The sequence below is a fragment of the Strix uralensis genome, chromosome 13 (genome assembly GCF_047716275.1).
Source record: "Strix uralensis isolate ZFMK-TIS-50842 chromosome 13, bStrUra1, whole genome shotgun sequence".
Lineage (NCBI taxonomy): Eukaryota > Metazoa > Chordata > Aves > Strigiformes > Strigidae > Strix > Strix uralensis.
The window spans coordinates 1,585,040-1,607,713 of NC_133984.1; the positions used below are offsets into that span (position 1 = coordinate 1,585,040).

At 56.9% G+C, this 22,674-nt stretch overlaps 1 protein-coding gene across 1 annotated transcript in view; it reads right to left on the reverse strand.

The window, feature by feature from the left end:
- EFNB1 (ephrin B1) overlaps positions 1-22,674 on the reverse strand; it is a 52,725-nt gene that overhangs the window by 16,313 nt on the left and 13,738 nt on the right. Inside the window, exon 2 of the mRNA XM_074882627.1 lies at positions 5,837-6,114. Within this exon, the coding sequence (XP_074738728.1) occupies positions 5,837-6,114 (278 nt within the window). The remainder of the gene's footprint in view (positions 1-5,836; positions 6,115-22,674) is intronic.

Consider the following 22,674-nt stretch of genomic DNA (forward strand, 5'->3'; position numbering starts at 1 on the left):
GCCTCCAAGACAAGGAACCGCGTGTTGTCTAAAGGCCATTATTTGGGTTTGACACGTCCAGCGCCCGGGCTTTGAAGTTGGGAGTGGGACACTGTTAGAGACCTGTTTGTCTCTGGCGCGAGGCCGCCAGCTCCCACGCAGCATCTCCCGTGGGGAGAGGGTCTCCTCCACCCTCTGCCACCAGCTCCCAGCACGATGGGGACGGAGGAGGAAAGCCAGTCCCCCAAACCAGATGGTGATGCCATCACGCTGGCTTTGCTTCACCCAGGCTTTCCGCGTCGCCACAGGGATGTCGCAAGCCGGTGGGACGAGGACAGCGTCGGCCCATTTGGGTGAAGAATGAGGAAGCCGGTTAATTGGGTTTTTATCAGCACAAGTTCATAGCTCTCATCACGGCATCAAACGGCACTTTTGCTTTCAACTCATCTTCACCAAACAAGTTGTGGGACGGAAGATGAGGAGCACATGAAAGTGGCCACATTTAAATGCAATCAGCAAAGAAAGCCAGCAAAAAGCTGGCGGGCTGACAAACCGCCCGGGGGGCTGTGCCTGGCCCACTCCCCGCCCCCCCCAGCACCCATCAGAGACGGGCAGCCAGCGTGGCACTTGCCAGAGCAGAAGGAACCGGGGAGGAAATTATTAAATACCAAAGGCTGCAGAAAGGAGCTCAGGCGGCTCTGCAGACACTCTCACACATGCTGGCATGGGCTAAAGGCTTCCCAAACCAACAGCAGCTATTTCGGAAGCTGGAGGAGTACAGGCAGAAAAGCAAGCACGACAACGTGTCCCAAAAAAAAGAAAGGAGGAGGATTCTGGCAGTTGGCAGTATATAGGTGACCCCCTTCTCCACTCTGAAGCGCAAGCTATAGAAAAATGCTGATGTAGAAAGGCCCAGGGACGAAGCCCACGTCATAGAGGCAGCAATGGTTTACAACAAATAATTCTTGCCAGGTTAAGTCTAATTGCATCTAAAAACAGAAATGCAAGACAAGGGTTTTAAAGAAAGACTCAGGGTAATATATCTGGTCTCGCTGAATCCTGCTGCCAAAAAGCGTTAGATTGGATTACGAACATTATTACATCAAAAATGGATTGAAGGGCTTAAAGACTAACAATAAACAGCGTATGTATTAGATTTATGGGGCAAACATCCACCGGGGCCTCGCTTTTACTTCAGCATTTTCATCAAGAGAGGTCTCTTTGCCTTAGAGAGGCTCACGGGAGAGGTGGGACACTGTGGCCGTGCCCAGGGACTTGGCAGAGGGACAGGCAAGAAATCCTGCCTTGAGAAACACCTCAGGGCTGCCCATCCCACCTGCAAAGAGCTGCCTGGAGAGAAGCGGGGCTTTGCCTGGGAGGGTCTTCGCTCTCCTGCACCCCATCCAACACAGGAAGGGCTGCAGGGACCACCACCACCACGTCCAAGGATGAAACGACTGCGAGGCTGAGGAAAACGTCACCTGAGGCGGGTCCCTGCCAGCCCAGGGTGGCACCAGCACCGCTGGGCCGCATCCAGAGCTCCTGCACGGCGGCAGCTCCTCCTCACACCGCCCCGCTGCCAGGACACGGGGATTAATGCATCTCTATCTAGGCACCTCATTACCAGAGATAGTAAAACTGGAGCAAGTTCAAAGAGTAGCAGCAAACGCAATTAAGAGCTGGAGTGAATTAGGAGGGGAGGTGGAAAGAGCCGAACCTGCGTGGCTGGCTAAGCCGTGGTGGAGCTGGAGCTGCCCACAAGCAGCCCAGGAGTGCAGGCACCAGGGAGGGGGGAGAAGGCTACTTGGGTGGGACGCAGACAGCCAAGAAAGCAGAGAAAATCATCAGAAATTGGTAAAAACCAAGGCCGAGGAGAAATGTTTGTACAGGCAGGCTCCAAGACTTGCAGGCACGAAGCAGGAGCCCCCACCCCACCTCTAGGACAGCACCATTCCAAAACAGTCTTCAGTTTTCCTCCTCACAGAGCCTCCTGCTCCTGCTAGCCCAAAAAGCCATCGGATGGATTATTTTTAAGCACTCGGACACATTCTTCCCTCCCATTTCAGCCATTCACAAGCAACCAACTTCTCTACCAGCTCAGCAGGGACGAAGGGAGGAGTAACTGCATGCCTGCTAATGAGCCAGAAGCACCTTCTACCTCGGTGAGGACAGTGTGAGGGATCCAAACCTCGGTGCTGGCCCAGGGAACGGCTGCAGCACTTGCATCTGCACACAGCTCCGTGAGTACAAGCTACCCCAGCGTCCCCATCGACCTTTCCGCAGCCCGACCACGGCTTTGTGCTTGGCTCAGGAACCCCTGAAAAGGTTTTCTTTTGTGGGCAAAAAGCAAGAATTCATTCCTGTTGGACCTCACCTTCCTACCTCCCACGCAGCACAGCAGGAGGAACCGCCCGGGAGAGCCACCGCCACGGGCTTCCCGCAGCGTGCAGTGGTTCCGCAGGGAGGGGACGGGACGCTGGGGACAGGAGACTCCCACCCAGACACCAAAGGCAGGCAGGGAGGCAGCCGCAGGAGACCAAGGACAGAAGAAACCACAGGCTGCCCTGAATCTAAAATCCTGCCGTGGAGCAAAACACCCAGTTACCAAATTCCCAATTCTTCGCTCTCTCAGGGCCCCGTGTTCCAGGGACGGTGCCCCATGTCCTGCTGAAGCCCCACATCCTCCACCAAACCTCTGTCTCCAGCCTGGACCTGCAGGCAGGAGCTGCCACATCTTGTTCTTTATGAAAAGGCTTCAGAAGCAGCATCACCTTCCCCTGCCCAGCCCTGGGAGAAAAGATGCTTTTAACGAAATCCTGGGGCTGGTGCAGAGGGGCTCGGTGCAAGGCTCCGGCGAGGATGCGGAGAGGCTACGTTCGCTTTCAAAAGCCTTTTTCATTGCTAAGCTGAGGGCCGGGGCCGTGTCCCTCCATGATAAAAGTGGCCCTAAATAAGTCTTGGCATATCCAAGGCGAGGGAGGGGGGAGCAGACCTGAATGGGGAGGGATCCCAGGAAGCTCCCATCAGGCTCCGGCGGGGAGGTTTTCCAGCTGCCTGGGGAAGGTGGGGGGCAAGCGGCACACGTCCTGCTGCCGCCCCGCTCCCCTCCACTTCAGCATCGCTTCCCCCGGCTTAGGGCCGCCAGCGAATGAAAAGGAAGGGGAAAAAAAAACCTTTTGTGTGTCAAGGCAAAGCTTGGGGAGAGGGAGGGGAAGGAGGAAAAAAAAAGGGAAAAAAAAAAAAAAGACAACATGTGGGTGGTCTGCTGGGGAGACTTTTGACTTTGTTTTTTTGGCTATTTTATTTCTTGGCAGAAAGAGCTCCTGGGGCTGCTCGGCAGAGGGTACGGCCAGATCACAGGAGCATCCTCGGCCCACCCAGGGGCCAAAGTTCAGCTGGCAGCGGCCGCTCGCTCCCAGCACCGAGGGGGCTCGCTTCAAAGCGCAGAGGAGTCAAGAGAAATTAAAGTCAGAAACAGTGCGAGGAGGGGGGCAGAGAGCACTGAGGCGGGGGGGGGACCCCACAGGGATGCTCTGAGCACCCCACTCGCCACACGCCTATTCCAGCCCTATCCAGGCTCCGAGATGCTGCTGGGAATAAAAAGGATAAATAGGATTTTTATGGCAGTCTCTGGGGAGATCCCCCTCGCCTTGGAATGAAAGCAGGATTGTGTTACAAATAGAGAAAAAATTTCGAGATAGGGGAGAAGATTCCCACTGCTGGTAGCAGAATGATCTAAAGGAAGGTTGGGCACAAATGTGATGAGTTTAAAAGCCTCAGCCAAACCTCCAACGGGAGCTGCGTTCGTACTCGGCAGCGCGCTGTCAGCTGCTTGTGAAAACACCACCGAAAGCGCCGGGCGGAGGATTGAACTTGAGCAAGAGCTTTCGTATGAAATGCAAAGCAGCTCCTTTTAAAATCTGGGCGATTCAGAGCCTGGTAAAAAAGCCTTCTGCTTGCCCTGCCTGCACCTGCCTGCCAGACCGCGTTGCAATGGGAGCGAGACCCCACGCTTCTCCACCCCGGTGCTTCGTTAGGCTCCTGAGCTCGTTCTGGGGAACTTTTGGGGGGCTATTTGCAGCCCGAGGGTCCTACAGGACATAGCAGAGCGGTGCAAGGCAGGACCCCGCTTTCAGCCCTCATTAACATGATGACTATACTGCTGCTTGAACTTGACCCCTGAGCACAGAGGAGCTGCTGACCGAGTGCTTCAAGCACACAAAAAGCAGACTCCCGGCCACAAATTTAGCCCCTCTCCCCCCTCTTTGCCCACTGCAGGGAAAGTTTGCTGCTGAATTAAGCCTGGCATCAGCCGAGGGACACCAGAAGGGGTGACCTTTCAGGGTCCCAGAGCCACCAGGCTGGTGCCAGCCATGGTTACCCGGGGTGAGGGAGATGGGAGCCCACAGAGGAGCTGTGCCGGGGCTTTTGGCATCGCCAGCCCATCCCCGGGGCGCCTGGGCTTGCAGCCAGCGTCACCTGCACCCCCAAGGGCTGCAAAGCGGGTGACCCCGCTGCCTGTGTCACCCCCCTGCCAGTGACTGCAGGCAGATGGCCCCAGATCGGGCCAGCGAGGGTGACCGAGCGATGGCAACTCTGGGCAGAGACTGGCCTGTGCCAAGCAGTTACTCAGCCCGGCTCAGCCCGCACTCTCCGCCGCGCCGAGCAGGCCGAGCGGGTTGTTGCACCAGGTGCTGGCCGCCATCCCCCCTCCTCCGGCCATGCAGTGCGGGATGCAGGTGACACAAACCCCTGTCAGCCCCTTCCTCACCACCCCTCCGCGCTCAGCCACGCGTTAGGAAGCACTAAGTGAATTTTACCACAAAAGGAAGCCAGGCTGGGTGGAGGGCTGACCTGCCGGAGCCCATCCCAGCTGCTTTCTGCGCCCTGCCTTTACTCAAATTATTCTGCAGCACAACTACAGGCAGCCGCAGCCCCAGCCCCAGGGAGGGCAACCCAAGCTGTGGCCCAGCAATACGGCAGAGCATCTCCTGCCCGCAGAACCGTCGCCACTCCCTCCGAGGGCAAAGATTTGAGGCTAAAAACACATTATTGACCGACTGGAAAGCACCAGCTCCCCCAGCTTGGCGCTCGCCTCGGCTGACCTCTGCGCCAGGCCGCAAGCCCACGGCATGAGCCGTGTGGCCACCATGCCCTTTGCCAGCTGCTCCGCCGTGGGTTGACCCGGGATGCGCTGAGCAAGGAGGAAATAGTGAGGTTGAGGAGAAGATTCATCCACACCAGGGCTGGCACAGGAAAATACAGCCCTGTGCAACAGTCCCCTGCACGCACAGACCACAAGCTCCAAGAAAACTTGTCCCTCCTTCCCTCTCCCCTCTGTGTTATACCAAGAAACAAGAGGAATGGGCCAATGTGCAGAATTCAGACCACATTCAGGCTTCCCGCTGCCGGGGCTGCTCTCAGAGGCCACAGCCAAGAAGGAGGACGAGCACCCCCTCCCTCGGTCACCGTTCCTCCCAACCCCAACTGCCACACCAGCAGCTCACCAGCCCCGAGGCAAACCCCTACAAGAAACACCTCCAGCAAAGATGGCAGCAAAAAATTATCTCCAGCCGTGATGGTGCTCCAGACATGCTGCCCCTCCATGCCAGGGCTGACCCTGGCTTGGGGACACTCCTGCTCCTGGCCGCGGGCAGAGCAGGGGACACAGCACAGCAGCCAGATATGGGCCGGTGACACATTCCTCCCCCTTCTCCCATCCAGCAGGAAATATTTTCCGTACGTGTCAGCTCTTTGCGCTGGCCAAGTCGTGAACAAGCGCCTGGCGACACTCTCCAGGCCTCCGCGGCCCCCCCCCGAGCCGGGGCTGGCGGCGAGGAAGAGGAGGGCAACTCACATGTGATGAAGTAATCCTGCTGCCGCTTGAACTCCAGGCCCATGTAGTTGGGGCTGAACTCCTGAAACTTGATGGTGAAGCGGATCTCCTGCTCGGGCCGGTTGCACGTCACCAGCACGTTGGGATCCATGACGGTGCTGCAGGCATCTGCCTGGTCCTTCTTCACCAGGTACAGCTTGTAGTACTCGTAAGGCTTGGACGGCTCCGCCTTGGGGCAGATAATGTCCAGTTTATCCCCAATCTCCGGGTAGATGACCAGTCCCTTCCCAGTCATGAACCTGGAAGAAAGGAGGGCGAGAGGTCAGCCACAGGCTCAAGCGCCAGCCATGCCAGCCTGTCCCACCCCCCGCAGCGCCCCGCTTTCACACCGTTTATTTTGTGCTTCAACTCTGCTGCTTTCCCTCCACAAGCTGGTTTTTGACACCAAAACAAAGCTCTCCTCTTCCTTCAGCACTGCTGCATGTGCAAGGAGCCAGCGTCAGCTCCCACCAACAAAACCAGGGGCTGGCATGGTTCCATCTCGCTCCCCAGCCCCGCTGCTGCGACGGGGGCGAGCACCTTCCCAAGACCCTTCCCAGACCCTTCCCCAGCCCCCCCCGGAGGAAATGGAGCCTTCCTGCAAAGGGCTGGGGAGCGAGCGGGCTGGAGACACCCTGGCTCTGCCCGACGGCCAGGCAAGGAGCTTCCTGCAGGGACAGGCGATAATTAGGCATGGGGAGAAATCCTGACAATGGGGCGCGGGGAGGGATCCCTTCCACGCCCCGGCTCCCCGAGGTATTCCTGTCCCTAAATGGGAGGGAGGGAAGCATCCTGCAGGACAACTTCTACCAAGCCAGGCTCAACAGCGTGCCCAGGAGCGTGGGAGGACCGGATGGAGAGGAGGCAAAAAGGGAGGAAAGCTATTTGGGGCTGGAAGGCAGGGCATTGCGAAGGGAAGGAAGGCAATATGCTGATAATTAGCATTCAGATTTCATTATTATGGAGCAATACCCTTGATTTTTTTTCTTTTCAGCGTGAAGTTAGAGGATTAGGGCAACCGGGAGGGAAGCAGCAGATCGTCTACTTTGATGTAGGCAACGTAAGGCGTTCTCAATGGAAGATAAGGTGGGAATGGATGTTCTTGCAAAGTTACCTCTGCCGTGACTCCCTCGTGTAATTTGGGCACAGCAAAAACCGAAGTGTGTGCTTTCCCCTCCCGCTCTCGGACATGACCGGGCCCTGCCCATCCCACCCCGGCAGGATGGGGGGACAGGACACCTCCCCGCAGCCAGCGGCTGCAGGCACGGTGGGAGGAAGATCAAACACACAAGCCCAACCTGCTCCGTGGCTCTGGTACAAGTCTTAGCAAGAAGCCATGGAAAGCTGAAACCTGCTCCAGGCCTCCAGCTGCGGGAGCCCCGGCGGATCGGGGCTGGGAGGAGGCAGGCGGAGCCGGAGCCCACGCACACCCCAATGCCCTTGGCAAGGGCTCCAGTGCTGGGTGCCAGCTCTAACAGCAGGAGGGACACGGCCAGGCCAGACAGACAGACACACAGACAGACATCAGCTCGCGGGGTCAGAGGGGGCAGTCCCAGCGCCCACCCTCGCCCAGCCCCAGGAGAGGAGGCAAGGCTCAGGGGGTAGGGCGTCTGTCACCCACATGGCTCCGAATGCGGGAGCTGAATTTGGACGGGTTATCTGCCCCATCCTCCCTGCCTGGCTGTGGCACGGCCTCGGCCATGCCAGCTCCAGCAGCACCCTGAGAGGCACTGCAGCCGTGGGACAGGGGGGTATCACACCAACCCCAGCACCACTGGTTCAGCGGCAGAGGCGGTTCAGCAGCCGTGCCTCTGCCGTGCAAGCTGGAGGGGAAGCGATTCAATTTTGTAAAAGCGATGAATGACCCTTCTTCCAGCAGCCTCATGAGAGAGTCGGAAACTTAACCCCTAAATAGCCCGGGCGGGTGAGATGCTGCCCGGTGCCACCGGCTCAATCCCCGCAGGTTGAGCAGCGCTTTGCCCAAACGCTCCCAAGTAGGTCAGCTGGCCGGCGGCCAACAACCGCTTCCAGAGCCTTGGGAGCGATAAAGGCCTCCCCCACCCATGGCTGGAGCCCTGACGCCATCCCAGGAGCCATGCAGCAGGAGATGCAAAGGAGCCCCTGCCCCTCCCTCCCCCGGCTCAGCCTCCCCGCCCTGCGCCAGCCCGCAGACATGCAGCACAAGTGAACACTTGCACGCTCGTTCACGGGTTCCCACCCCAAGAGGCAGCTGGATCCCACACTCATTTCTCCACGGCTGGGCTGAGTCAGAGGCTTTCTGGCACAGGGCTCCCAAGTGACTCAAATTCCCTCCTCCAGCCCCTGCCAGCTCCCTCCTGCCCAGAAGATGCCAAACAGGAAGCCACAAACAAGTCAAGCAGATGTCTCGCAACGCCAGAGCGGGAGGAGAAGGCTCCTATCCAGCCCCCATCTCCATACCGGCAGGACCTATCACACCTCCTTGGCCAAGCCTTGGCTAACACCTGCAAACCGACCAGTCCACAGGACACCAGCCCGCGCTGACGGCACAGCCGGCTGGGATCAGGTCACGCTGATTTTTAACCAGGGGAAAGGCCATAAAACAGCTGAGAATATCCCAGTGCCACATCCTGCCAGCACTGCTTCATCCCAGAAAAATTCAGAAAGAAGGCTTACGTTTGGTTTATTTGGTCTGAGGATAAAACGACAAGCCGGATTTCTTCTACGAGCGCTCGGTCTCAGCCTCAGAAGCAGGCAGCTTCTGCCTGGGAATTAGCCCAGGAACATTTTCCAGATCTCCTACGTGAACATTGAGCAAGACAGAGCCGGCAGCCCTTCATCATACCGTGGGGGGCTTTTGGGGTGTTCCCTCCGACCGCTGCTCCCTGCCAGACGCATCCCTGCCTGCGCACACACCTTTCACCCTTTTTTCCTCCCATTTCCCTGATTTTTTCTCCTCCGTTTCCCTCTTCTCTAAAAGCAGGGCTGTTCCCAGTCCACAGGCCGGGCAGCACAAGCGGTGGGGATGAACCCCTGAAGCATACACCTTCAAAACCCCTCTCGCTGCTCTTTGAGCTCTCAACCACACATCGAGGTTTTTTTCCCCCCAAAAATTTTGCTTTGTCGCCAGCAGTGCCTTATGACAGCCATCCTAGGGAAGACTGACAATGGTTCCCATCACGTGAGAGGCCAGTTCTCCAGGAAATTCTCCTTTAAAATATAGAAGGTGAAAAGCAACATTTATCACAAGAACACCAGAGAAAAAAGCGTCCAAAAATTGTCGCAAGTCGCCTGTACGCGATATTACAGCAAGTTCTGGGTGCAAGAAATTTTACTTCAGAAGGGCCATTGAAGGCAAAAAAGAATTACACTCCTGACTTGTCTTTACAAGGACACATCTTCAAATTTATCTGAACAGGGAAGAATGAACAGAACTCTTTTTAAATTAATGGGGAAATTCACTGTGCCCTCAGAGCACAGGCTGTAATTTCAGGGGGGGGATCAACTGTATCCTCCACACGTTACAGCTTGATCTCCCCATTTTAAGGCAGGGAGGGGGAAAAAAAAAAGAAAAATCAAAATTCAGCTCAACCTTAACGCTGTAACCAAGACTGACACCTGCACAACAACTCGCTCAGGGACGCAGCCCCAGACACATACTCTATCAGACAACTCAAGTTCAGGTCCAGCAGAGCGGCAGCACAACCAAAACCCCACTTTCTGACCCCGTTCCTGGGACACAAGCAGATCCCTGGCCACCAGCTGCCCCAGCAAGCCCCTTGCAATGGGAGGGGGGCAGACCCACCACCAGTGCCCCACTGGCAAGGGCCCAGCACTTTTGGGGCTAATCCTGCACGGTATGTGCCGGAGCCCTGCTGTGGAGGGCCATGAGCAGGCACCCAGGACCCCAACCTCCCACAGCACCCGGCGGGGTCCCCCCACGCACACACCTTCCCCCCCAAACCACCCTCCTCTACCTCTCCCACCACTTGAGAGGAGGATGGGTGGCTCCAGCTTTTATTTATTTAGCATCAGTACTACCACCAGTTAGCAGCTCGCAGATAACATCTCAGTATCCTTTCTCCTGCTGTCGCAGGTGCTGGGAAAGATTAACTACACCCATTAAAGTTTAAAAAAAAATAAATTTTTTGCCGCTGCTGGGCAGAGCATGCTGGGAGGGGAGTGCTGGCCTCCACTCTGGTTATCACCAGCTTCACCACTTAAAGCCCCTCGAGGTGATTTTTGGGTGGCACCTGTGGTTGCCCACCCGCAGAGCCGTGCTGGCCACCGAGGAGCATCCCCGGGCCAGGCATCCCCCCCTCCACCACCACCCCCCTTGGCCCCCAGCTCCTGGCCCCCGGCTCCCGGCCCCGCAGGTTCCTTGGGAGCGATCAGGTGGCGGCGTCCAATTTCCTCATTGTTTCGGGAGGTGTTTTCTGATGGGAAAGGTGAAAAGGGTATTTGTGAGCCTTGTAAACCGATTCCTCCGAGTTGGGTAAACAAGGGGAGCTCTGTTGGCAGCGGGATGCCGGGATGGCGGAGCAGAGAGACGGGATTAAAGAGCAGCCTCTCCCCTGCCCCGAGTTGGGGGGCCACTGGCAGGGACCCCCCAACCCCCTGCAGACCAGGCAGCCCCCCCCTCACCAGTGCGGAGGGCCAGTCTCCCCTCAGGGCTCCAAAAAGCTCCAGTGCAACCTGACAGAGTGACCCAGGGGCTACAAGTGGGACCTGCCAGGGACTGGGCCAGCGCTCGCTGTCAGAGGCGGCCGCCCTGGCATGACAGAGGCAGTTGGCTGGGAGAGGAAGAGGAATGGGGCGATAAAAGATAATAATCCCTTGAAATACGCAGCGGGGCTGCCCCTGGGTCCAGGGAGGGACTGCAGCTTCGCGGTGCGCCGGCTGCTCCTTCGGTCCAACCCCGACACAGCTGGAGACAGAACCCCCCGACAGCTCGAGGACGACCAGGAAACCTGGTGCAACTGCAGGCAGGGAGATGCCGTCCCGCCACAGAGGAGCACCCACCTCAGCTTCAAGGAGCAGCCACGTGGGAGGGTGGCGGAGCTCCCGGCAAACTGCCTGCCAGGTCACAAGCCCATGGCTTCCTGGGCTGGCTCATGGGACACTGGCCACACCAAGGAGCTCCCCGGGAGTGTCTGCAACCAGCAGACCCCAAAGGGCATCACCCAGGGGTGATCTGCTCCATCCCACCACTGCGAGAATCTCAACAAGCCCAGGAACAAGAGAGAAAACCACACTGGTTTGGTTGGAGCAAGCTCGGGACTCGTGTTGGTCACGGTATCTCCCTCCCCCAGGCACCCCCCCACCCCACGCAGGCTCCTCTTCTCCCTGTGGGCACGCACAGGCTCGCAGGCCAGGTCATGGTTAATCATGGACCAGCCAACACGTTCACAGCAATAGCTGCAAACACAAGCGTCCCGCAGATACGTGGCACCTCTACAAACACCCCAGCAGTCCTCTTCCTTAGGGAGAACATGACCGGTAAATTGCTTGAAAATATAATTTTTTAAAAGAATGGGTTGACACACATTCCAACAACCTCTCTCCCCCCAAGCCCAGGCACTCCTTGCACCACGTCAACTACAAAATTTTTGGGGCAACATCACCTTTCCCCATGCCTAAGGAACACAACACACCTCACTTTATTTCAGGCTTTGCAGAAAACAGAACAACATTTAACAACAATCTTCTCCTTGGAGAAGGTGCTCTAAAGCATTAATACTGACATACATACAAGATGACATATGCTAAATGCTGTTTTCTTCAAAGAAATCCAAAAATAACTGTATCTTACAAGGAGGACATCTACTTCTGGCAGCGAAGGCTGCCGATACCCGGCAGAGCGAGGCACTGCGAGAGGAGGGCAGCGGTAGCTGAGCTGCAGATGGTATTTTCTGGTACGCAGAAGCTGTGTGTTTTTCTGGTGTCTGGGTGGCTGAAGGCCACGATGGCACCGCTCTCCACGCCAACGGGGCATGTGGGGGCTCCCAGCAGGACCAGAGCTCCCGCAAGCCACCACAGACCTCACCAGACAGGAACCCCCTCAGACAAAGGACAAGCAATGGCCCTGCAAGCTAAAGAGATCCAGTAAAACAGCCAAAACTTGGTATACAAACTGGGCGTGTTCTGAAAAAACACTTCCAAAACCTGGGAGAGCTTTGCCGATGCCCAACCGCACGCAAAATTAAACGCCTGCCTCTCTCTGCCTCGTTCTTACTCGCCCTCCTAGGGCACCGCGGGGACTCTTGCTGCCCAGGACACTCGGCTGCCAGCTAGAAGAAAGCCACCCTGTCCCCAAGGAGCCCCCCAGTGCCGCAGAGCCAGGTCACACTCCAGCCATCGGCAGGACCCTCCAGAGCTCACACTCCGACCGTCGCTCCAAAGCTCCTCCGGTGTCACCCAACCACTCCTGCATTTGCCAAAAACTCGTATTTTCACCAAGCAAGAGACATCGATGGGTTGATAGCAAATACCGGGACCTTCCTTGGGTGGCACCTTCACAGCACCGCGGCTGAAGTCAAACAGCAGCAGCGTCAGACCGGGACAACCACAGGGTCCCCCCGCGAGCTTGAACCGAGAGCATCAGACACCCTGTTTCATGGGGACAGGGGCAGCTTTTCCCGGCGATACCCTGGGCTGGAACATCCCGGGGGGTCCCTGCCAGGCCTGCGGCACACTGCAGCCCACCACCCGTCGCCTCTCAAGAGCCAAGGACAACACAGAAATTACATACTTCACCCAAGAGCCCACCTCATCCCAGTACACCATCCCAGCAGCATCCACAGCCCTTCCCAGAAGTAGTGCCCGTGCCTGGAGGCACAGGACCCTTTCTCCTTTTCGACTCCTATTAAATTCTTGGGAACAAAGATATCCCGCAGAAGGAAGTTAATTACAACTTGAATAAAAAGGTTCCCCGCTCTCCTCTGCCTCCCGTCTGTATCTGTCACCTTCTCACTTGTTCAGTCGAGTTATTCGTCACCACAAGAGAGGGTAAATAGGAGCACGCAAATCCCCACACTTTTAGATGCCACTTCTTTTATGTGCTCTTCTATTATTAGTCTCCTTTAAAAAGAGCCTTCGATCTTTTTTTTCTCCCCCTGCTAATCTATGTATAATTATTTTCATTGCCCTTCTGCAGACCTTTTCTATTTCTGCTCCATCCTTCTGGAGCCGAGGTGGTCAGTGCCAAACCCAGCGATTTCAGGTAACTCGGAAAACGGCCTCGTATCTCCTTCACTCCTTTGGCCTCCACTGCTCAAAGAGATATTTTTCAGCTGTTCACAATGGCACCTTCCAGCCCCCCCAGCTCCTCGCCATCCCCAGGCAGGAGGAACTGCTTCTGCTAAGCCCCCATGGCCGCTCTGCGGGGCTGTCCTGTCCCGTCCCCCTCCCAGACACACTCTAAGGCCCTTTTTCCACATCTCAGGTTTAATGAGGCCCATTCAAGCCTCCCAAAGACAAAAGGCCCTTCTCGTTTCCAAACGGATTTACACGACGCATCAGTGAGGCATAAACGAGTCGCCATGGCAACGCGCACCCTGACACCCCCCCCTCCCCAGCACGAGGATGCCATTTTCTAACTCCACTGCTCCCCAAAACCCCTTTGTGGCTTTAATGCCAGCTGTAAGGCTCGTCACAGGCTGGTAAAAACACCCACCCACCCACAAGCGACCCCCCCGGGGTGCCAGCAATGCCATTTTTTGAGATGAAGTTAAAAGATGCTCAAGCCAGCACTCCGCTGGCACAGGCACCCCGGTAAGCTCTGCTCTGTGACCGGACTCCAGGTCGTGGTCAAGCCAGGGTTCAAATTAAGCAGAAGGAAACACCAGCTGCAAGGGGAAAATGACACTAAAATACCTCTCTCTGCCCAAAAAGAGGCGTGATGCTCAACACAGCACAGGCAAGTCCATGCTCAGGTGCCAGCCCCAGCCCCGACTCGGCTCCCAGAGTCTCTCCGCAGGGAAGACGGCGGCTTCAGCCATGCCAGGAGGCCACTCCAACGTTTCATGCAGAGGTTTAGCAGCCACGAGCCACACGTTCAACGCGTCGTACCATGACCCTGTCTAAGCAGCTTCGATAACTAAAGGCCAAGCAAGCGTCCTGGCTGGGAATGAAAGATCCCACCACACCTCTTCAAGCCTTGTTCAGAAGTTGCCCGGTGGCTGCTGTAACTCTGAAGACCAAGCCCTTACAAAACGTAAAGGGGGACGGCCCCATTGTACCTGATCAGCGAATGGAGAAAGACCAGGGAGAAGCTATTTTACCACGAAAACACCCCCAACTGCAGCATCTTTCCACAATGGGGAGCCAGGAGGACCCAGGTTCCTGCTGCAAACCTGCAGCTTGGAGAAGGGTCTGGTCTCCCCTCACAGAATCCCAGAATCATCTCGGTTGGAAAAGCCCTTGAAGCTCCTCCAGTCCAACCATGAACCTCACACTGACCGTTCTCAACTCCACCAGATCCCTCAGCGCTGGGTCAACCCGACTCTTCAACCCCTCCAGGGATGGGGACTCCACCACTTCCTTCCTCCAGCACAGACCCCTCTCCTAGGGGAGAAGGTAACCAGAGCAACACCGAGCAAGATCTGACTCTAAACTTCATGTTTCCACTAGTTTCCACTAGTGGAGGTGCCCTCAGCCAAAAAAGCCACAAACCAAGCAGCAACGTGGTCCCACAGCATGGATTTTGCTTTGACTGTCCCTGCCCCAGCTGCCATGGTGGGGGAAGTCCGGATGAGAGACAACTAGCAGAGGTTACACCAAGGTTATCACCAGCCACAAAGAAACCAAGCAGAAGAGGGTTCCAGCCACCAAGGATGCTGGAGAGAACGGGTCAGCACCCAGGATTCGGACACAGGTGCCCGGCCACACCTCAGCACCCACGGCCGGTGGCTGCCACTGCAGCCAGCAACGTCCCCAACCCCACGGCCACCAGCCAGGGCCGGCCCTGGTGACTCAGAGCCCTCCTGCGCCGCGGCAGGGCTGCGGGAAGGGTTTTCTCCCTGAGTTATCCCCGTAATTACAGTGTGGTGACGGTATGCGCCGCTGGAGAGCGTCCGAGCCCCACACCCCCCCACCAGCCCCACAGGCGGATGGAGATCCACGGCTACAGGTGGACACCAAAGCTCCCAGTCGGGCAGGGAACCTGGGAACAAAGCTCTGCCATTCCCCGTCCCATGTCAAGAAGCCACACGCAGGTGGCGGGGGACAAGTGGGGACCCCCAGCCTGCCGCCGCGCCGGGGCTGAGCGCTGCCAAAGGCCAATGTTTGCCTTTGTCCCCGTGGGGGCTCAGCCAGGATGCCTCCCAGTGCTCATCCGCCACTCAAGGGGATGGCTGCTGACCACCCCAATGCCTTGAGGAGGAGGAGGAAGAGGAGGAGGAAGAGGAGGAGGAAGAGGAGGAGGAAGAGGAGGAGGAAGAGGAGGAGGAAGAGGAGGAGGAAGAGGAGGAGGAAGAGGAGGAGGAAGGCTCAGAGCCCTTGCAGGAGCCAGGCACCAATGCGAGCAGCCATGTGCTGCTCCATCTTCCCGCCTCCACACAGCACCCCGCGCGCTCAGACGTTGCACCCAAACCATGCAAATAAATGATATTAATCCAATCCCTGCGGAGGGGAGGGGAAGGGGGTAAATATATATTAAAAAAAAAAAAAAAAAGAGCTGGTAATTGAGGGAGTTTGGAGGAGATTTAATTGGGGCCAGAGCACTGGCGCAGGCTGCTGCTGCCACCTGCAGCGCTCTCGGCAGCCGGTGGTGTGTGGCTCTGGGGACCCCAGCCCGGGGTGCGGATGCCTTTTTGGTGGAATAAGGAGCATTTGGGGTCCCCCGGGCTCACCCCACGCCCCAGACGCACCCCTGCAAACACATCATTTTCAGCGCAATAAGCAACTCTGCCAGCGACGGAACCAAGGGCTTGGCCAAAAAATAAAGAGGAAAAAAAGTCATATTTTCTCCCTCGAGTAATATCGTCCTGCACCTCCCATCGGAGAAATAAAGACGAGCCGAGTTATCTAATTAATGCTGGCAAGAAGTGGGGAGGCCGGGGGCTGGGGGGAGCTGCCGGCGGCCCACAAAGGCGGCGTGGGGAGCGGTCTCCCCGCCGCCGCCGCCGGCATCTCCCGTCAATGGGGCCCCACGCTGGGAGTGAGGTAAGAGGGGATTCAAAGCGGGGTTTGTCAGGGGTTTTGTTTTTGAAAACGGGGGAGGGGAAGGGGACAGGGCTTGACAAGAGCTGACAGACAACTGAACAAAACCATAAGGGCCATGAATGGCAACACGGCTCTTTAATTGGCGTAGGAATGGAGAGAGAAGTGAGACAATGAGGCGCGGGCAGCGGCGGCGGGGGCCGAGGCGCGGGCAGTGAGCGCTCACCTTCTGCCTGCCCACACCGCTGTTCCCCCAGCCCCGCTGCCCCTCCAGGTTGGCAGCAGGCAGCACCATCTCCCCCCCCCCCCCCCCCCAAAAAACCCCAACCAAAAATACTCCAAGGAAACAGGAAAGCAGAGCCCAGCACCCCAGCAGGCATCTCGATAGCCAGACGGCACCAGAAGCAGCACCCTGAGCGCGGGATGCTGCAGATATTAAACGATCCGACGGAAGCGGGTCGGGTTCCCCGCTCAGCCCCGTGCATTTTTCAGCTTCGCTTCGGTTTGGACGCTCGTGGCCTGGCTGCAGCTCTGCTCATCCGGTGGATAGCGGGGGGGGCCGGGAGGGGGAGAGGCAGGTTAAAAGGGAACAAGGTTGGATCAGCGGGGTTCCCACTCCTTCCCTGACCCCTCCGAAGTAAGACGGAGGAGATTTCATCTCCCGGTTCCAAAGCAAAGAATTACTTTGGCAGGGGACGCGGCGGCGGCTGGGCGCCCACTTGGAAGGGAAAGCGGCAGCAGTAGGAATATGCCCAAGGAACCCAAGAGCGAGACCTCCCCGCCAAGCCCCGCTAATTGTCATGCAGATTAATCCCCAGCCGGGACAGAAAGGAGGCAAACTGCAGCCCTCCACAATGCGGGACCGGGGGGTGCGGGTGAAGGCAGGGGGGGCTCAGCCCATCAGACCTGACACCAACCCCAGTGTTTTCCGAAGAGCCCCCCTCACCCTTCCCACCTCTCACTTTTCCAAGTCGGTTGGAAAAATGAAGAACCGAAAGCAAAGAGCCAAGAGATGAAATTCCAGCCGGCGGTTAGTCCTTGGGCGAGAGGAAGCCTCTTCCTCCCTGTACCCCAGTACCTGACACCCCGACTAACCCTGCACCCCACAAACCCAGTTTGCAGCTGGGAGCCCCAAACCAGGCACCTCCCCACACTCGGGTCCCTGCGGAACCACGGCTGGACATGCTCCTGGACCCTGACCCAGCCAACCCCAAGGGCTGCAAGTTGCTGCTGCTGCATCTCCAGGGGTACAGGAGGGGTCCCCAAATCCTTCAGCTCCCCAAACCCCTCAGCTCCCCACTTCACGCTATGCCAGCCATACGGCCGCCTCCGGAGCAAGGGAGAGGAGCAACCAGTCTCCCCCATTTTCTGGAGCACTTCTACAAAAATAAAGCCCATGCTTGCCCTGGGGAGCAGCAGTGGGGAGGGCCCCCCAGCTTCAGCCAGGACCCTGGGAAGCCCCTGAGAGCCCCCATCCCCGGGGAAACCACCAAGGGCACCCAACAGGTCCCCAGGTGGGCTGGGGCTCAAAGCTCACCCCAGCGAAGCACTGTTGTGGTTTTGAAGGATTAATCCCAACATTAGGAACCAGGCAGGGGAGAAGAGAAAAAAAAAAACAAACCTGCGGATGGTTACCCACAGCCCGGCTGCGGGCTGCCCTGCCCTGCACCGACAGGTCTCCCGGGTTTCGCCAGCCCCTCGGTGTCCCTGGGGAGCAGCGTCACCCCCGGCCGCGCCGCCGTGACTCACTGCCGGGCCCTTTGATCTCCCCGGGGCTCCCAGATGTGGCCAAACGAGTTGGGTCTGGAAGCGCCATCTTCCCAGGCAGCTGCAAACCACCACCCCCTCGGCCCTCGTGTCATTACCAGGAACTCGCTCGACTGCAGCCCGTCTTATAACTTATTAAAACCTTCTTAACCACCCCATTATAACCCAGGGCAGGCGTACAAGCACCCCAAGAGCCGGCCACTACACCGTGCAATAACTGCCCCGGTAACCAGGTCAGGCACACTCCTGAGTCAGCCCTACCACCCTCCCGCCGAACAGGACCTTCAGCCCCACGCCACAGGGGTGGATGGGTCCGGTTTAGGTCTAGGAGAAAAAGCTAAAGATGAGTCACAGGGCCTCAAAACGGTTTTTTATTTCTTTCCCCCCCCCACCCCCCGCCTTCTTCTCCTGCACACAAACTGCAAGCAATCGCCAAAGGCTGGTGAGCAGCTCCCCGAGAAAGTGTGAATCCTCTCTCTACCTCAGGCCATGCTCCCAGGTGTCACTCAGACGGGAATAAAATTGCCCCTTTCTCCCCAAAACCTCTTCCTAGTGCTGCCCACAACCCCTCTTTACTGAGGGGTCCTGTTCAGGCACAAAAGCTGCAATTTTCTACATATCTACAGCCTGCAGCAAAGAGAAAGACCCTCCTAAAGGCTTCACCACTGGAAGGGGCTGGGACCCGCTGTGCTGCCCCCTGCCTGACCCTCCACTGCTCCCAGTTTACCCAGTTCAGGGCTGGTCAGCCCAGCGGCAGCTGAGAGAGGGGCCGGAAGAAAGGCCAGCACAACACAAGAGTGTCAGGTTTAAACCTCTCTTTCGGCAGGAGGAGATCTGGCTCGTACTTGCTTTTATTTTTAGGCCAGATACATGTACGGCTGAACTTTAATAAAATGTACAACCTCCTGCAGGGAACAGGAGAGGGAGAGGAACCAGAAAGCCCAGTGCTGTCTCGGGTGTCACGGACGCTGCCAGACCGGGGGATGTTGGGACTGGGGCTCCTCTCCAGCCCCTTCCCCAGGGACGTCCCCAGGCCCTGCCATGACACACGGCCTCTCCTCCCAGCGGGAGCTTTAACAAGACGCTAAGAAAAGCTTGGGTTTTAAACCTAAAAATAAACCAGCCCTTGGGCCTGGGGAGGAGGAGGAGGAGGAGGGCAGAGCACCCAGCCTGCCGCCCGGCTCCAGCGTCTCCCGTCGCCCGCGGCCGGGGAGCATTCGCAATCCTCCCCCCCCACCCCAAGACGAAAACCTCCGCCTTGCCACCCACGCGCATGGCAGAAAGCTGACGCGATGCCGCAGGAGAGACCAAAGCCTCCCCCCTAAACCACTTCCTCCCCCCTCCTTCACACCCCGTTTTGCTGCCAGATGCGATTCCCCAGAGCCTTTGCTCCCAAAATCCCGCTAGCTCAGGCATTCCCGGCGGCAGCCCTCGCCCCACCGCACGCCATGCCAGCGAGCTGGGGACACGTCCCCGCCATGCTGCCATGCCAGGGGCCCGCGAGGGCTGACGCTGCCAACCCTTTTATCACAAAGCTGCATGCACAGGGGTCTGCTCTGCTCTGGGCACGGCGCTGACACCCCACTGTCCCCCCCCAGCACCCCCCCGGCCGCACAGCGGGCAGAGCCGGGGGTGTTTCAGGGCACTGCAAGGACGAGTGCTGCCTCGGTGGCACGTTTGCTTCCAACCCTGCTCACTTCCAAACCCGCTCGCTCGCAACCCCAGCACAAGCACGCCGAGCGTGCACACACAGGCCAGGACTGTTTTGGGGCATCCACCAGGAAACGGGGTTTATTCACTGTGCCTTAAAAAAATACCCCAAGCAAGGTGCAGAACTGCCCCAGCCCTGCCCTACAGCCCCCAGGGCCTGGGCAGGACTCACCCCCCCGCCCTCCACACAAACCCCACGATCTGCCCTGGCTCATCGAACCCCAAATCACCTCCTGGCACCCTCAGCTCCTCCTTCCCCTCTCCCAGCGCACGAAAGTCCTCCTGAAGGGCTCCAGCCTCCAACCATCCCACTTTACTCTGACAAGCTAAATGCATTTCAGTCTTGCTTTGCATTTAAGAGGTGCTGCTTTTTTTTTTTTTAAACTTATTAAGGAGAAAGTTCAAAACATTTGCAGTGACTGCGACGCACTAATTTGGAACTTACTGTGGTGTCGACATTGCATTAAGTATTTCTGTCAACCGTGAGGACACACCATGTCTATGTAAGAAATTACACTAGCAATTATAGCTAAAGAGGCATGTAAAATTTCAAAAAAAATTTTAATGTATTCAGAAATGATAACTGACATTCTTATTAGGATTAATCTAATTTTAGTAGAGTCATTTATATCCTGCCTCTGGATAAAAAATGAATTTCAATTTTAAAACCTGGATAAAAACTGGCGTTTAAAAAAAAGTACTTTTAGAAGTCACCCTGCATGATTAAGCATGATGATAATACGAAGAAGCTTAACAAAGAGCTTTGCCATTAAAGAAGATATTTGTTAAACAAAACGGAAACAGAGATATTTATCAACGTGAGCAGACTATTTTCAGGCTAACTCACGACCTGGCACAGTCGGGCGTTGCTTGTGGTCGCAGGTTAGGGGAGAGCAAAAGTGCCACTGGATAATGGGGCTGGGCCAGGAAGATGCTCAGGGCCGGAGCAGAGTTTTGCCTCTGGATGAAAAAAAAGTTAGATCGGTTTGGCTTATCGAAAAAAGAAAAACCAAGAGATTTCACACCAAGGCCCTTGGCAAGGAGGAGCTGCAGGAGGCCGGGGCTGCGAGCGCAGCCGGGGCAGAGGGAGGGCATCGCCCACGGCACTCCGGGAGCCGTGCAGCCTCCTCCGCGGCGCTGGCACGGATTAGCTGTCTCGTAGAAAAATGCTCTGTTGGCCTTGTGTGCTGGTCTCGGAACTGTTGCAGCTCGATGGGAATTGATAGTTGGAGTGATAAAGGTCCTGGCAGTCTCCGTTTCCCAGACGCGGACACAAGGAGACTCTTTGCTCCCTTTCCTGACTGACCCAGGGAGGACGCCTTTCCACAGCATCTTTAACAACAACAAAATGACCTCAAAAAGCACGTGTCGCTCATCGGGCCCAGCTACCCCAGGCAAGAAACCAGCTGAGATGCCTCCTCCAACCAGCCACGATGCTCCACGTCCCCCTCCTCCACCCACGGCCACCATGTACCGGGGTACGGCAACTAGAAGATGTTCAGCTGGTCCAGGATGGGGGGGACAGGGAGGCAGGAGAGCCTGTGGGGATGGGACAGGAACGGGGAGCCTGCTCCCAGCCAGGGATGGGACCTGGGGTGCCCAGCACTGAGCTCCTCTCACCCGCAGCCCCCCATTAGAAAGGCATTAAGCACATAAGGCAAGACACTAAGTGATTTAAGAATATGTGGAAGGAATCAAATCCCAAAGAGGGGAAAAAAAAAAGTCCCGGACTGATTATTTTATTTTCTACTGACAGTTTCAGCCACAATGGCCAATAAATCCCGATTACGGATTTTAAAAACGCTTCCTGCAGACACTTGGACCATCAAGGTAATTCTGGGCTCCCATAACTCCTGGTTTATGATGGTCATACATGTCAACTCTTCACAGAGCCCAGCGTTTCAATAAAGATGACCATAAACCCAGATTAGAGATTAAAGGACTGAGTCAGAAGTTTGTCAGAGGAAGAAACAAGTTTCCCTGCAATCGCCTTGCCATTTTTGCCAACTAACAGTTCTGGTTTTTGATGGTTTTACACCAGCAGTAAATTTTCGGGCTGCCAACAGCTCGGTGCGCAAGACAACAACTCAAGGAAGGCGAAGGCGGCAGCGGGGAGGCACAGGGAGGACGCGAGACCAGCCAGGGGCTCAGCCGACAACACGGAGATGAGAAGTGACAGGTCTCTGCGACAGCGCGGGGACGCGGATGCCAGAGCCGACCGACCTTCCCGGTTCTCCCCTCCCAGCCCCCCGACCTGTCAGACTTCTCTCCGGGGAGCGGCATTGTCCTCATTTCTCCTCCTCGCACCTCGGCAGGGTCAGTAGCTGCCAAGCAGAGCACAGGGGAAGGCGACAGGAGACCAGTGACCCCCCCCAACGGGTCCCTGCTGCCGGGCAGGACTGGGGACCCTGGGGCCAATGCGCACCGGGAGCAATCCCAGACCCCCACCACCAGCACCCGCCTCTCACCTCCCAGTTTGTCAAAGCAGCAGCAACAACCGCGATGGAAACGCCTTTTAAACTACAAATGCCGTGCGTTTATTGTGCTCGCGCTTCCTGGATGAATATGCTGCTTCCTTTTAATAAGTGCTCTCTTAGGAGAGGGGAAAGGGAAAAATAAAAAAGCAGCAGAAAGGAAGATGACTCACGGCAAGGCCACGAACACGGGAGAGCTGGGAGACGATGCCCAGGAGGAGGGCTGAGATCAAAAGGATGAAAACAGATCAAACACGCGCCCTCCTCAAGGAGGGGAAAGGTTTGAGGAGCTGCTGAGGGCAGGAGGGTGGGACGGAGCCGTGCCCTCCCAGCTGCCCATGGTTTGCCTGCCTGGGTTGCCAGAAGCCACCTCCTTCCCCAGATTCAGCCACTACTTTCCCATTTTGAACAGGCCTCTCTAATTTGATTTTGTTAACATGGGTTCATGGGGCTGCCCCACACCAGGACGCGGGTGGTTATGAGGATGCGGAGGACCAGTAGGAACTGTGGGTGCACCCAAGAGGAGATCAAAAAATGCCGTTTTCCCCAGCAAATGAAAGAGCCAAGCCCGGAGCTCAGCACGCTGAAGGGGGCCGGTGCCCTTTCTGCCGGTGTCTCTCAAAGTCTATCAAAAAGTCCCATTTACATCAGAATGCCCTTCCAGACATGCTTCAATTTTACTTTTCCCCTTTCATCTCCTTCCATCCTCCCACCCCACCTCGCAGCCCT